General features: G+C 36.6%; 1 protein-coding gene across 5 annotated transcripts in view; it reads left to right on the top strand.

Annotated features, from left to right (window-relative positions):
• The window catches only part of UBP1 (upstream binding protein 1 (LBP-1a)), a 52,957-nt gene that overhangs the window by 2,291 nt on the left and 34,275 nt on the right, over nt 1-16,391 (top strand). For all 5 annotated transcript variants that reach the window (XR_550926.1, XR_550927.1, XM_008578565.1 and 2 more), the window contains exon 2: nt 11,816-11,967. Coding sequence is in view for 3 of the 5 variants with exons in the window: in XM_008578565.1 (XP_008576787.1) it covers nt 11,816-11,967 (152 nt within the window). In the remaining 2 variants the exon portion in view is untranslated. The remainder of the gene's footprint in view (nt 1-11,815; nt 11,968-16,391) is intronic.

Raw genomic sequence — 16,391 nt, forward strand, 5'->3', positions numbered from 1 at the left:
TATTTGTGTTAAACAATGTTGGCTTGACAGTACTGGGGATATGTTGAGGCTAATTTCTGATTTTACTTTTGCTCCCCCCCCCCTTTTGGCTCTGGTTTTCATTTTGTGTGTATGTGTTCTGTGTGTACTGTTGTACCACACTAGCAAGTTGTGAGCTGCTGCAAATTCTGTTTGAAATGAGGCAGGTCATAAATGTTTTTAAAAATCTTGATTACAATATCAGGATTCTAGAGATGGCCAAAGAGATCTTAGAAACCTTTTAGACCAATCCTTTTCTTATTAATTCGTGAACTGAGGCTCATAGATGTTAAAGTGATTGGCTTAAGCTGCTAGTCAGTGGTACTACCATTCCAGATGAAGGCTGATATTTCCCCTGCACTGAATGAAGGCTGAATCCCAGTGTAATTTGAAATCTGGGCCACTTATGTTTTGTGAAGTATGGAGCAGATAACCAAATGGCTTTCAAAAAAATTAAACTCATGAAAACTCTCTAAGAGGGTCTTTTTGACCACCTGGTAAATTTCTTTTCATCTCACTGTTCACATGAAATTTATAATCTGTAGAAAGTTAATTTTTAGGATTTGGGGTCAATATTGAACAGTGTTTTTGAAGGTAATAAGAAGTAATAGCTTCTTTAGCTTACTGCTATAAAAACTTTGATATTAAATTATTATCTATTGCCTGAACTCTGTTTGTTAAATTTCACCATGGTATAAATCTGTTTTGAAACAAAAGATATACTTTATATATTTTGAAGTGGGAGTTAACATTCATAGCTTACAAATAATTTGCTAAGTCAAAACTGCTTTGAGGCAAATATAAATTACCTATGTTGACTGAAAAGTTAAAATGTCAGTAAGGTCACAGGAAAATTTCAACTGAGATCTGTGTGAAGATAGTATAAAAGACTGGTATGGATAGGGTTTATTATGTAGCTGTTAGTAGCTGATGATTTTCTTTTGCTCTCATGCTAAAATGGAACGTCTTTGAGTAGGTAACATATCTCAGAAGTTTAGAAAGAATTTAGATTCAGTGAAGTTTTAAAAATCTGTTGTTCTTAGGCCGGCCCGTGGCTCACTCGGGAGAGAGTGGTGTTGAGAACACCAAGGCCCCGGGTTCCATATAGGGGTGGCTGGTTCGCTCACTGGCTGAGCGGTGCTGACAACACCAAGTCAAGGGTTAAGATCCCCTTACCGGTCATCTTTTTTAAAAAAAATAAATAAAAATCTGTTGTGCTTGAGAATACTTACAGAATTGTTAATTTCTATAACTCATTTCAAGGTTTAAAAACTTTTTCTGGATTTAATTTTGGCTGTAGTACAGGAAAGAATTTAATAGATTATTGATTTAAAAATCTACCAATTTTAGATGATAGGGTCCGATTGGTTTTTAAATGTATTATTACCTTAAAGCAGGGATTGGCAAACCTTTTTATGTAAAGGGCTAGATAGTAAATATTTTAGTCTTTGCAGGCTGTATGGGCTCTGTCTCTCTCTCTCTCTCTCTCTCTTTTTTTTTACAACCATTTAAAAAAGTGTAAAACCATTCTTAGCTCATGCTTGTGCAAGCAGGCTAGCTAGTTTTGGCCCTTTGGCCATAGCTTGCCAACCCCTGCTCCAAAGGATAGACTCTTTAATAGTGTACTTTGATTGCCCTGGGAAAGGATTTGCAGAGTATTGAAATCTTATACAGTTGATCCTTGAACAATGTTGGGATTAGGAGCACCAACCCTCACCTTGTGAAAAATCTGAGTATAACTTTTGACTCTCCCCAGAACCTATCTACTAATAGACTACTGTTGACTGGAAGCCTTACAGATCACATAAAGTTGATTAACAGATATTTCATATGTTTATATGTGTTACGTACTGTGTTCTTATGATAAAGTGAGCTAGAAAAGAAAGGTTTGTTTTGTTTTTGGTGGCTGGGCCAGTACAGGGATTCGAACCTGAGAAAAGAAAATGTTATTAAAATCTTAAGGAAGGGCCGGCCCCGTGGTGCACTCGGGAGAATGCAGCGCTTGGGAGCGCAGCGGCGCTCCCACCACGGGTTGGGATCCTATATAAGGATGGCTGGTGCGCTCACTGGCTGAGTGCGGTGCGGGCAACACCAAGCCAAGGGTTGCGATCCCCTTACTGGTCACAAAAAAAGACACACACAAAAAAAATCTTAAGGAAGAGAAAACCCCATGAGATCAATTTTTACTGTGATACACAATTGACTGGAGAGACAACTGCTCACACATGGAGGTGATACACATCACAAGGTGTTTTAAGGGGATACTTGCAGCTCTTGAGCTCCCCTCAGGAGAAACAGGAGGTGGCTACAAAATTATTGCAGTTGCACCCTATGTCCTACAGTTAGTTTTATGCAGTTATGATTTAATACTGCATTTTTATGTTTGTTTACATTTTTCTGGACTGTAAATGTTGCCATGTACAGTCTGTGTGTATATATTTTGATAAATTTTAACTTTTTATAGTAGATTTGTGTCATTTTTGGGGAGTAAATGATAAAATAAACTAGTGTCTACATAGATTTTGTGAATTCATGACATACCTAACTTAATTTTTTTGATATTTCTAGGCTGCACAATTCATCTGCGAGTTATTTAAAATTGAAAAAAATCCACATATAAGTGGACTGAACAAGTTCAAACCCATGTTATTCAAGGGTCAGCTGTATTCAAGAAATTATTTTTATGTTGACTAAGAACTACCTCAGCCAGTTTACATACATACGTTCTATTGTTTGTCCATAGATCTTTATTGTGTTCAATTTTTAAAGTTGGGGTGCTCTCTCACCCCCATAAAATTCAGTACACTTCATATCCTCCAATTAGAGCTGTTTGAAACTTGACAATTTATTGTTATGGTCTCATAAACTTGATATGTTTCACTCCAGGACACATGTAATCATTTGCTGTTGTTGGAAGTACCATCTGATGCTTCACCTGTCTTTTTTTGCTGTAGGTTCTGTGACTGAATTTAGAAGAAGCTCTGTAATATTTGCTTGCTTTAGGACAGATCTAATAGATGGATATGAAACTGTTTGAAACTTTCGTGGTGGTATCTTTTTTTTAATTTTAACTTTTTGGGGTTTTTTGGAGATTATGAAATTGTTGCCTGGATGTGAACTATGACAAAACTAGTTTTTACTCATTCATTTATTTATGTATTAGTAGTGAACTTTTTAACTTAAAAAAGTACTTTTCATGGGCTGGCCCAGTGGCGCATGGAGAGTGCGCTGCTTGGGAGCGCGGCGGCGCTCCCACTGAGGGTTCAGATCCCATGTGGAGACCGGTTCCCGCTCGCTGGCTGACTGCGGTGCGGGCGCAACACCGAGAGTTGCGATCCTGTTACCGGTCAGTAAAAAAGACAAAAAGGCTGGCTGACCGCGGTGCGGGCGCAACACCGAGAGTTGCGATCCTGTTACCGGTCAGTAAAAAAGACAAAAAGGAAAAAAAAAAAGTACTTTTCGTTTTGAAGTACTTTTTATGGCTTACAAAAATAGTATAGAGTTTACATATATTCTTCACCCAGCTTCTCTTACTTATATAACTAGAGTAAAATTTGCAAAATTAGCAAATTAGCCTTGGTGCAATACTATTATCTAAAGTACAAAATTTATTTGGATTTCAGAGTTTTTTCTCCTGTTGTTCTTTTTCTAATCCAGGATCCCATATTGCATTTAGCTTTTGTCTCCTGTGACAGTTTTAGTTATTTCTTCTCTTTTGTGATTTTTGACACCTTTAATGTGTAGTGGTCAAAACTGTTGTTTTTAAACATGTCATTTTTTTTGGAAGCAAAAATAAAGTATACTTGTGAATGCTATTTAGCTTTTAAAGGATCCCTATCATTTTAGCAGTGATTTTGAATAGAATAAGACCACTGTTGGTGTCATTTGTTTACATATTACTTTGTCTCAATCCATCTGAGTAGAATAGGATGCTGTGTATTTTGTACTTACTTCATAATGAAAGTAAGAAATTTAAAAATATTTATTAATTTATTTAAAATGTTAACTACAAACCATTGTGTATTACCATAAATTTTTTAAATTAAAAAACTATTTTCCAAAACAAAAGCTTAATGAGAAAAGTGGCATTGATTTACCTTTTTTGCAAATCTCTTAAATGTCATGCTTAGTGAAAGATGGAGTCTGAAATCTGCTATTAGAATATGTTGTTTTTGGTTGATGTATATGAAGAAATTCAGCCTTATGTAGATAAGTGGTTGGAAAAGGGGCTTTTTATATTTATTTGTTTGTTTATTTACTTATTTATTTGGTGGCTGGTTGGTATGGGGATCCAACCCATGACCTTGGCATTAAATACAACCATGCTCTCCCAAGTGAGCTAACTGGCTAGCCGGGAAGATTATATTAATAGTGCTTTCAGATAAATGTGTATATTCTTCTTTGATACTACACCAACAGTTGACAAGTGGTAGTTTCTTAAAGTTTAGTTGCAATGCAGAATCTGAAACTATATGGGTGTACTTTTTGTACTCCTTGCACTTCAATTGGATCTCTTACCCTGCATAATTTTGAGATATGCATACTTTAGTCATTTGGAACATAATGATTTCCCGAGTTACACAGATCTTCCAAATGTTGATACTTTTCATTATACAACATCAAAAAATTGTACTCCTCATGGTGGAGGGCTCAGATTTTATAATTGGTAATAAATACTATCAGTTGTTTTTCTAAAATGATAGACTTAGTTTGTTCATTTTGAGGAAGTTTCTGTCAGATACTCAGGTCTGAATAATCATAGTTTTTCTTTCAACTGAAAATGATTTTTCATGAAAAAATGCTCACAGATCAAATAGTTGCACAGGAGATTTTCTTTAAGACAACTGTTGCATTTTAGGTTTGCAACAGAAATACATTATAACCTGTCCACGGACCAATATACAATAAAATTAATAATTTTTACTGTGAATTTTTGGCATTCGTGAAGAATACAGTGTCTACTAGTGCATTTTGGTGCCACTGCCTTGATTTATGCCAAGGCGCCAGCAGTTTTAAACACTATTGGTTTTGTGCCATGAGTACAAATGGCAGTGAAGTGAAAAAAGCAAATGATAATGTTTTAGTATTACTCTGAAAATAGTCTTGACCTTGTGAACCCTCTGAAAGAGTCTTAGGTCCCCCAGGATTCCACAGACCACACTTTGAGAACCTCTGGCCTCTGTATTCCTGGAGTTTGGATATGTAAAATATTTTCTTCTAAAAGATGATTGGATTGTAGGACCATGCAGTAGTGAATGGATTAAAGATGGTGATCAGGGGCATGGTTATGAGGGCTTTAAAAGAAGAGAAGATTCTGTCTTTCTCTCTCTCTAATCTCTCTGCTTCCACTGTCTTGCAATGTGAGATCCCTGGGTCACTGTCACCACCACCAGATGGACTTTAGACTTCCCAGGCTTAGAAACTGTAAGCAATAAATGTCATTTTTCTTTATAAAATAAAAAAATAAAATATTTTCTTCTAAGTTTAAAAACAAACTCATTTTTAGAGCACAGAGAAGTAGCCTGCAAAGTGTCACTCAACAAATGGTAGAAGTGGTATCTGAAGCTCCAGAAGTGAAGTTTTACCTTCATTCCTTTCCATTGCACTCTTAGGCTGCTTACCAATTAAAAATTGAGAAGTCTTTTCAACAGAGTAAAATATGATCTTTGTGGATAGGAGGAAAACGCCAGTTTTTGTTGGTCAGGAATGCCAGTTTTTGTTGTTCTTATGTCTTCTTTTTTCCTCTAGGACTTGGCTGAACTTGGTTCTAATAATTTGTAGGCTCTCAGATTTTCTGTGAGTTAGTATCTCTAAATAATGATAGATTTGTTTCTTCCTGTGTAATCCTTAGCATTTCACTTTCTTGCCTTTGTGCATTGGCTAGGGCTTTATGGCAGTGTTGTTTAGGAGCACTAAGAACTTGGATTCTTAGTCTTTTTACTGATTTTAGAATGTTTCCAGTGTTTCAGAAATAGATTGTTCTCTCTTCCTAGATGAGATTGATCATTAATTTTCTTGTACTCTTGTTAATTTTTTTTTTTCAAAATATCAAAGCTATATTAGCTCTTTATGGGCTAAAATTTTATGTATGAGATGGGTCTTAACTGTTCATTCAAGGTTTTGTAAAGCTCACCTGGAATACAGCCTAGATTTGGTGATTTTAGCTTTTTTTTTTTTTTTTTTTTTTTTTTTTTTGGATGAGTAGATGTTTGACTACACATGTAATTTGTTTAACAGACAAGGGAGTATTCAGATTTTCTATTATCTTAGTTATGGTTGGTTCATGACCTTGGGGTCAAATATGTCCTTCATGCTGCTCAGTAGTTACACCATAGTGTCCTCATCCATTTCCTCCCCTACTCTCCCAGAGGCCTTGATGACTCCTCCTTATACTCACAACTCTTCCTCTCTGTGCCTATTTTCAGCTAATTCCCTTACTTGGTACTTAACTGAGAAAATTGAACTTCCATGTATTGTACTGGCTTATGAGTTTTTCTATGATGTCTTTAGGTGTGGATTTCTTTTTAGTTGCCCTGGTCCAGGTCATTTGGGCATCTTGAATCAGTGAATTGGTATTTTTCATCAGTTATAGAATTTGCTCAGCTTTTATCTCTTCAGATATTGCCTCTGCTCCATTGTTTTCTGGGACTTCAATGTGAGATCTTCTCTCTTTGTCCTTTCTTAACTTTTCTTCTGCATTTTTCATTATTTCCCTCTCTGTGCTGCCTTCTGGATAATTTCTTTTTACCTATATTCTAGTTTTCCTAATTTACTCTTCACTTCTTAGCTCCTGTTAAAGTTGAATTCATAATTTTGCCAATTTCATCTCGTTCTGGAAGTTCTCTTTGTTCCTTTTCAGTTTTACTGTCCGTTGAAGTTTCCTGTTTCTTGTAGATCTTTCCAGGCTTGTCTTTTATTTCTTTAAACAAAGTAAGCATAATTTTGTAACTTGGGTCTGATAATTCCAGCATCTAGTCTTTATCAGTCTACATTCAATCAGGAGAATAGAAATCACTTGGATGTTTCAAGCAGAGAAGGATTTAGTGAAGTATTTGATTGCAGAGGTGCTAGAAGGGTTGGGGAGGAGTGTGTCGCCTGGTTGCTCCTGGGCTCGCTGCTGGAGGCGTAGCTGCTCTCCCCTGAAATTTCTGGCAGCTGCAGTCTGTGTGGTTGCCTGCCTTTGCATTTGGCCTTTTCCCTTTCTCACTATTTCAATTTCCCACGAGTGCTTTTCCTTGGAGCCACCGATGCCAGCCACCATGAAGTCTTATGTGTGCAGTTGTTAGGCTCTCACCCTCTGCAACAGAGGCAGAAAAGAGCTGAATGCCAGACAGAATCTGGAACTGGGTATATGCCATCTGTTGTTTTGCTGTTGGTTCTTGCTCCTAGAGTCTTGTTTGTCCTTTTATGCCTGGTTATTTTTGGGTACTAGCATTTCAGAATTACTTGGTATAATTTGATGCCTGTCAAATTTGCTTGTCAGGTCTCTGGGAGCCCTAGCTGTCTGGGATCACTTTAGTCCAAATTCAGCGGTTCCCTGGGCCACCTTGGGGAAGCTAACTGGTGCTATAAGTCCATGCAAAAGCTTTCTTACTTTTTCTTGGCCCTTACCCTGAGCATCTAGTTCTTTCCATCCCAGTTTAATGTGGGTGGGGGTATCCTAGACACAGAGCTTTGTAGAGTTCTTTCCTTATCTTGGGAAGGTGTCCTCCAGCAAAAGCCACTTTGAGTTCCTTGCTTGATCTGAGTTATTGCACTTTCTTAGATTTCAGTCTATGTCTTGTTAGCTCTTCAATATTTTTAAGAATATATGTGTAATATTGCAGGCTTTTTTCCCCCTCGTTCTCAGTAGGAATGGAATGGAGTAGAGGTTGGTCTAAATTACTTAGCTTGCTGTTACTAAACATTCATTCAGTTCTCTGTGTTTGGGCCGGCCCCGTGGCACACTCGGGAGAGTGCGGCGCTGGGAGCGCAGCGACACTCCCACCGCGGGTTCGGATCCTATATAGGAATGGCTGGTGTGCTCACTGGCTGAGCGCTGTGCCGGGGACACCAAGCCAAGGGTTGCGATTCCCTTACCAGTCAGTTCTCTGTGTTTGGGCCGGCCCCGTGGCACACTCGGGAGAGTGCGGCGCTGGGAGCGCAGCGACACTCCCACCGCGGGTTCGGATCCTATATAGGAATGGCTGGTGTGCTCACTGGCTGAGCGCTGTGCCGGTGACACCAAGCCAAGGGTTGCGATTCCCTTACCAGTCAGTTCTCTGTGTTATTTGCATGTTAGTTTCTTTGTCTCTTCAGTTCTTTAGAATTTTCATTTAGCTTCCAAATATGTTTTAGGTATCTTCTTGTTATTAAGAAAAAATTCAATTTTTAACAGTTTTTGAAAACTAATACATTCATATAATTATATTCAAAAGGGTGTGCAGTAAAGTCTCCCCCTCACACTGGTGTTGCCTGGTCATTCATTTGTCCTCCCTGAGGGCAGCTTACATTGGTGGATTTTTAGGTGCCCTTGTAGTTCTTTATACATCCATTTGATCAAGCATGTTGTGGTTTTTATGTCTTCTATAGCATCCTAATTTTTGGTGCTCATCTATGTTAAAATTTGCCACCATGGAGATCTTTCGGTTTTGTCTTATAAAATGCATCATTTGGTTTTATGTATTTGGAGGCTATGAGTTTGATGCATTACAGGGTTAAGACTATTGTAGCTTCCTGGTAAGTTTTTTATTCAGAAATGTCCTACATATTTCAGTTCAATTTAAGAATCAGTCTTTCATACTCAAAACTCTGTTTCCATTTATGGTATTATAAAAATCGTCAGATATTTGGGCTTTCATATGGTTCAACAAGTAGAAATTATAATCTTAAATTGTCTGGAGACCTAGTTTTCCATTTTAGTAATGACTGATTATTAATGCTGCAGTTAGTTCACTGATTCAGCAAATATTTGAGCTTCTTTGTGCTAGATGCTGGGGTCAGTAAATAGGTTTTTGGGGCGGTTATATACTTATGGGGGTTATAAGTCATGTATAACATTGGAAGGTGATGGGAGTTGTGGATAGAACAGGGTAAGGGAATTTGGGAGTGTGGGTGGGAGGACTGCAGTATGAAGTCCTCACTGAGAAGGTGACATTTGAATGAAATTACCCATTAGTACATCCAGTAGAAAAGTAGAGCCAGTGCAAAGGTCCTGAAAAAGGTGTGTAAGGAAGCTGGAGCAGGGGGAATGAAGGTGAGCAGAAGAAGGGCTGAGGCGCAAATTGGGTAGGGCCTTGTAGGATTTTGTAAGGACCCTGGTTGAAAGTGAACTGATGGAGGGTTCAGAGGAATGAAATGATCTCACTTCTGTTTGAAAAGGATCAGTGGTTGCTGTGTCGATTGGAATGCATTTTTTTTCTAATTAAGTAAAACATTAATGGAATTTTAATAGCAAATGATCTTTATGTATTTGCATGTTAAATTTGTTCAGGAGTAACTTAGCACCTACCATGAGCTTAGTATTTCCTGTGTGGATCATCGAGGTTGTAACCAAGTGAGTAAAAAGGTAGCTGCTTTCTAGGGTTTGAAGCATATAAAATTTTATTTTTCATATGTGTTAGTTTATTTATAAATAGCCACTGTTATGCAGTCTTAAATCTTATTTCAGTGACCTGTATCTGATGACCAACCCAAGAAGTTAGCATTGAAATCTTAAAATTATTCCCTATGTCATTTTTCAGTATGAGTAACTAATGCTTCTGAGTTAATAGTTCTCATCTCATTCTTGTTTTTTTTCTCACTGAGAGAGCTTTAAATGAGTACATGTATATGACATAAGAGTATATATATTTTTATCTACCCTGGAGCCATTTTGACTATTATTGCTATTTTTTAATAAAGAGAAGTCCTCTGATCTTAGCGTACCATTTGAAGGTAGGGATGACATCCTAGGTCATAGTGTTGAGGAGAACTCTGGGAGGGTTGGGGACCATGGGAGGGTTGGGACCATTGCTGACTCTGTGGTCCCATGTGTACTTAGGAGTGTTTTGATGAATACTGGGTATAAATAAAAGAGAAGGAAGAGAATTAGTGGATAATTTAGTCTCTTTGAAAAATTAATACAGTGCCTTAATGGAAGTGTGTGTGGGGAGGAGGGAGTGCAGGTAGGATAATGTTCTCTCCCAGGGTTTCCCTCCCATTTAATTTGTTTCCATATTCTGATTTTGAATTGAATTTAATTGAAATGGGCTACCCAAATATCTGAGTAAGTCAACAGTTTATAGGAAAGAAAAGAGTAAATAAGCAATTCAGACAAGTCCCTGCTACTGGTGTTATAGTATTTATTCATTTGGATATTTTGTTGTTATTACTAATATTATTTGACTTTTTATTGAAGAATAAGCTTAGAAAAGTTATCAAGATATAAATGTACAGCTCAGGGAATTATCTCAAAAATAAATAATCACCCTTCATACATTAATGATGGACTGTAAAATGGTGCAAATGCTTTGGAAAACAGTTTGGCAATTCCTCAAAAAGTTAAACAGAGCTACCATATAACCCAGTAATTCCACTCTTAGGTATATACCCAAGAGAATTGAAATTATGTCTACACGAAAACATGTGTTCGTAGCAGCATTTTTCATAATAACTAAAAAAATGGAAAAAACCCAAATGTCCATCAGCTGATGAATGGATACAGAAAATGGTATGTCCACACAATGGAATGAAGCCATAAAAAGGAATGAAGTACAGATACATGCTGCAACATGGATGGACCTTGAAAACATGCTAAGTGAAAGATGCCAGTCACAAAAGACCACATAATTATATGATTCCATTTTCATTAAATGCCCAGAATAGGCAAATCCATAGAAACTGAAGTACATTAATGGTTGTAAGGGGCTGAAGCTGGGGAGTGATGGGGGCTATAGGAATGGGGAGTGACTGCTGATGGGTATGAGATCTCTTTTTGAAGTGAGAAAGTGTTCTGGAAATAGGTACCAGTGATGGTTGTACAACTCTTGTGAATATACTAAAAAACCACTGAATTGTACACTTTAAAGGGTGACTTTTATGGTATGTAAATTATATCTCAAGGAAGCTATTAAACAACTACAAAAAAAATCCATGTGTGTTTAACCATCCAGGTTAGCAGAGAATATAGACTAGCATCCCAGAAGACTTTTGCATCCCTCTCCCAATCAATGCCCCAGAGTATTCTTAGGGGAAACAATGGCAGCTGTTTCTTCTGCTACTGCTTGCTTCTCAGAAGACATTGTTTTAGACTAGGCATGAAGCGTTATGTTCTCAGGACTTGCCAGGCCTAGCAGGCAACTTTTTGTAAAGCTCCATTTTAATCAAATGCTTCTTTGTAATTGCATGGTGCCAGTGTGACCTACCTTTGGCAGCAATAATAGTTTCCACCTTTCAAAACAGGTAGCTACACGCTCTTGACTTGTTCTTTTTTTTTTTTTTTAATAGAAATAATCTGGAGTTCAAAGTTTTTAAAGGACATTAAGTAATTTTGTTAAGTACCTTATATACTGTCAGCTTGATCTGTTACTTTATCAGTAGTATGGACTTTATTAACTATTAACTAGTACTTATTTTATCCACATAATCATAGTTGCTGTCCTCCCCCTGACCCCCCCCACATATGGGTTTTTAATACTATCTTTTAGGTGAACAAAATTAGCACTAATATTCTGCATATTTCTGATGTTAAATTTTAAAAGAAACTACCCCTAAATGTTTATATCCTTTTAAATGTTTTAACCCAAAGTAAGGTCAGTGTTGATTTTTTGCTTTTCAGTGATGTCTTGGCGTTGCCCATTTTCAAGCAGGAAGACTCCAGCCTTCCATTGGATGGTGAAACTAAACACCCACCCTTTCAGTATGTGATGTGTGCTGCAACATCGCCAGCAGTAAAGCTGCACGATGAAACACTCACTTACTTGAACCAAGGTTGGTATGGCTATGTCATATTTTGACATGAAAGAAGTTACAAAAATCCAAAATAAATGTTTTGGCATTGTAGCCTAGATTATAGATAATAATTAAAAATTAGATTGTTTTTCTTAAATTTTACAACTTTAGTTAGCAAAAACTAGCAATTTTACTGTGAGGCAACAGAGTAATAGGTTGTAGAAACTGATTTGCATTAATGAGGGTCTGTGGAGCAAGATTTATTACAGGGTTTTTCGGAAATAATCCAAAGGAGGAGCAGGTAGGAAAGGATGTCAGATATTTTTAGTGGTTTCAGTATGGAACTTGAGAATGAAAGAGAAGGCCAGCTAGCAAGGAGCCTGTGTCTTGAACATGAAGCAAGTTTGTGCTGGAAATAGACTTAAGCTGCACCAAGATGAAGTCTGTGGCTAAATAAACTGTGTCAAATTTTATCTACCTATATCTTGTCTATACTTTATGTCAGGGTGTTAAGTTTTGGTGATATGAAAGTGAGAGTGGGCAGGATGGAAATTAGAGATGTGGAGGTAGAATTTACCTTTGGAAAATATAAGGGATTTTTTTGAGGTGCTCTTAGCAGTTTGGGCACAGGCTGTTGTGACTTGACATTGTAAACAAAAGTGCTTTGTTATATAGGAATTAATTTGTTGGCTACATATACTGAAAGCATTTGAATTCTTATTTTTTAAAACATTTTGAATTTTTTTTTTTTTTTTTAAAGATGATCAGTAAGGGGATCTTAACCCTTGACTTGGTGTTGTCAGCACCACGCTCTCCCAAGTGAGCTAACTAGCTATCCCTATATAGGGATCTGAACTCATGGCCTTGGTGTTATCAGCACCACACTCTCCCAAATGAGCCATGGGCCGTCCCTAACATTTTGAATATTTTAATTGTTATAAAAATAGTACATGCTTATTGTAGAAAAACTGGAAAATGTGAAAAGGGATAAAGCTGAAAATTGTAATTAACATTTTTGGTATATTTCCTTGTATGTATGTATGAATACATTTTCTTCCAACAAAATTGGAATTATATCTGTTTACTTAAGAGTACATTGTGATTATTTTTCTTTCATTAAAAAGAATCTTTAATTCTTTGAACTTTTGGAAAGAGCTACAGATTTAGGCTATCTACTTGTGCTTAATATTCTGAAATGTGGAAGAATAACTTATTTCTGATATGTAAGTTTCTTTTTCTTTTTTTCTTTTTATCTACTGCTAAGAGTCATGTGATCTGTAAGTTTAGAGTCTGTGAGATTTTTGCTTCAGGTAATTCTCCTGTCTGTAGCACCTATGACAATAACCTCACTTTATTTTTAACATTTATTAACAGTATTTGTTTAGGTAGGCATTCAGTTAATTGAGACTTAAGTTTCATATTTGGAAGAACCTTAAGAATTTATTTGGTATTCTGTTTTAGACATAAAAATCTCAAAAGAAACGATGTAGGGGCAAATATATTCATTATAATTTTATTTCTAATGACAAAAAAGGAAATCTGAATTTCCCTTACTTGGGGAATAGTTGAGTAAGTTCTACTACATACATACCATGGAATGAATGACTACACACACACATCTATACTCACATCCACACATACAGCCCTATTTAAAGAAACATGTAGGATGTGTGTCTTATGGCTTGGGGGGATGTTCATAATTTATCATTGTTATTATTAAATTGGTTAAAGATATTTCACATTAATAAAAATTGTGATATAGTAGACCAACACTGAGTGCTTACTGTTTACGAAGCATTGTACTAAATCCTTTGCATGTGTTACCTTATTCAGTTCCCACAATAACCTTACGAGAGGTTTTATTAATCCATTTTACAGATTAAACTGAGAGTTAGAGCAGGTAATTAACTGCTCAATGTCAATATGGGAAGCTTAGATTTAAAAAAAATTATTGAAATATATACAATAGTGTGCACAAGTCTTAAATGTATAGCTCAATGAATTTTTATATATTCCTTTGAAACTACTACCTATATCTAATATTTCCAGCACCCTGGCAGGCTCCCTTGTGTCCCTCTCTCATGTGATGCCCCACTTGAATTTAATCAACATAAGTGCGGATTATTTTTTTGCATTTGACTGTGCTCATTGCAGTATTAATGATGACTATTTTCTTGGTTGTAGAATTGTGTTAAATTGTTTCTTAATTTCCCACTGTCTTTTAAGAAAAGTATTTTAAAACAGCATATTTGAATAATCATTAAAAATGCATTTGAGTAATTATAAAGGAATTCTACTTTCAGATATCTTTTAAAAATAAACTATAACTTTCAATGTATTATATAACTTGCAACAATACTTATATGAGTATCAAATATACATATTACAGTGTACATAGCTTTCACAGACCATATCCTCGCATTTATCACTTTGACCAAAGATTCTAAAGCAAGATTTTCTGTGAATCCCTTAAAATTGTTTTCAAATTTTTTATAAATGTGTGTTTTTCTAAGGAGAGGATCCATAGCTTTTTCTAGATTCAGATGGGGTTTGGTCCTGATTGAGACGCTGTGGAGTATCTTTGACCCCACCTGTTTGTCTATTACATAATAGAAACTTGCTAATTTAAACTGATAAGGCAAACAAAGATCCAGACTTAGCAAAGTATCTTCAGTTCATTGGGCTTTCTTTTCAAAAGGAAGCATTCTCAGTAGTGCATTTGTGTTTTGATTTTTACAAAAGCCTTTCCTACAATATTTAGTGTAAAGAGAAACAGGCATAGATGTGCAAAATAATATTTATTTATTTTTAAATTTGTTTATTTTTTTAAAAAGATGACCAGTAAAGGGATCTTAACCCTTGACTTAGTGTTGTTAGCATCACGCTCTCCCAAGTGAGCTAACCGCCTTCCCTATATAGGGATCCAAACCTGTGGCCTTGGTGTTATCAACACCACAATCTCCCAAGTGAGCCACGGGCCAGCCCTTGCAAAGTAATATATATATATATATTTTTTTTTTCTTTTTGTCTTTTTTACTGACCGGTAACGGGATCGCAACCCTTGGTTTTGCGCCCGCACCGCGTTCAGCCAGTGAGTGGGAACCGGTCTCCACATGGGATCCGAACCCACAGCGGGAGCGCCGCCGCGCTCCCAAGCGGCGCACTCTCCAGTGCGCCACCGGGCCGGCCCAAAGATTTTTTTTTTTCCTTTTTGTCTTTTTTCGTGACCGGTAACGGGATCGCAACCCTCGGTGTCGTGCCTGCACCGCGCTTGACCGGTCTCTATATGGGATCCAAACCCTTGGTGGGAGCACCGCCGCGCTCCCAAGCGCCACACTCTACCGAGTGCGCCACCGGGCCGGCCCCGGTAATATTTTAAAGTGACTAATTATGGCAACAGAATTGAATAGGCTTGATTAATTTTATCCAGGACTTCCAGTAAAATTCCATGAATACATTTTTAGCTGAAGAGACATTACTATGGAAAGTTCTTGCAAAGTATACCTCAGTAATATTTTTAGTAGAGCAGTATCTTTGCATCAGCTTTGATGGTGACTATTAAGTATTAACATAATTTACTGTTTTCTGTTTCTGTTTTTAAAAATCATACTGTTATTTAGTTTTAATACTCATGAGTTAATTTTCTTACATCAAATGAACTCGATAGCTCCACCAGTGAAAATAATTTATAATGGGAATGTTACTTTGTTTATCAGAAAAGCATATGGCAATTTCATAAGAAGGGATTAGATAGGGCATGTGAAATGGTCATTAGCACAAGTTTTAATTCATTTTAAGGTTACACATGTAAGTTTATCTGCATTCATTGTAATAATTGAGGGGGAAATTAAGCAGTCACTTTTTTCCTTACTGCTTGGAAATAATAGGTGACAGTTCATGAAAGTGTTATCCCCATTTTATGATGATATTAAAGCCTTTGAGGGAGTAATTTTTTCCTGCAGTTATTTATTTAGATTATTGACCTTTCTTTTTTTATGGATATTGATTTAATCCCAGAGTTTTCTACTTCCAAATCTCATTTTCTTAACCACCAAGTCTCTTTACTAGAATAGTTTCAATGTTTTCTAAGTTTTTAGTTAATTGTCACCATTTTAAATTTAATACTTTAAAGAGATGAGTTATATTCATGGTTCACAATTTAAAAGATATGAAAGTATATGCAATAAAAAGTACTCTTCTCCTGTCTCCCAGTTATCTAGCTCTGTTCCCCTGAGGTAGCTACTGAATTATAACTTTTGTTTTTTTGGCGGCTGGCTGGTAAAGAGGTTTGGACCCTTGACCTTGGTGTTATCAGCACCATACTCGAACCAAGTGAGCTAACCAGCCAGCCCAGTAACCATTTTTAAACACCGAAGATGGTTCCAATCATGTTTTATATATAAATCATGTCTTGGTATAACTAAATGTCTTGGTATAACTAAAATGTTGTATAGTTAATATCA

This window comes from Galeopterus variegatus, unplaced genomic scaffold, assembly GCF_000696425.1.
Source record: "Galeopterus variegatus unplaced genomic scaffold, G_variegatus-3.0.2 Scaffold1718, whole genome shotgun sequence".
Classification (NCBI taxonomy): Eukaryota; Metazoa; Chordata; class Mammalia; order Dermoptera; family Cynocephalidae; genus Galeopterus; species Galeopterus variegatus.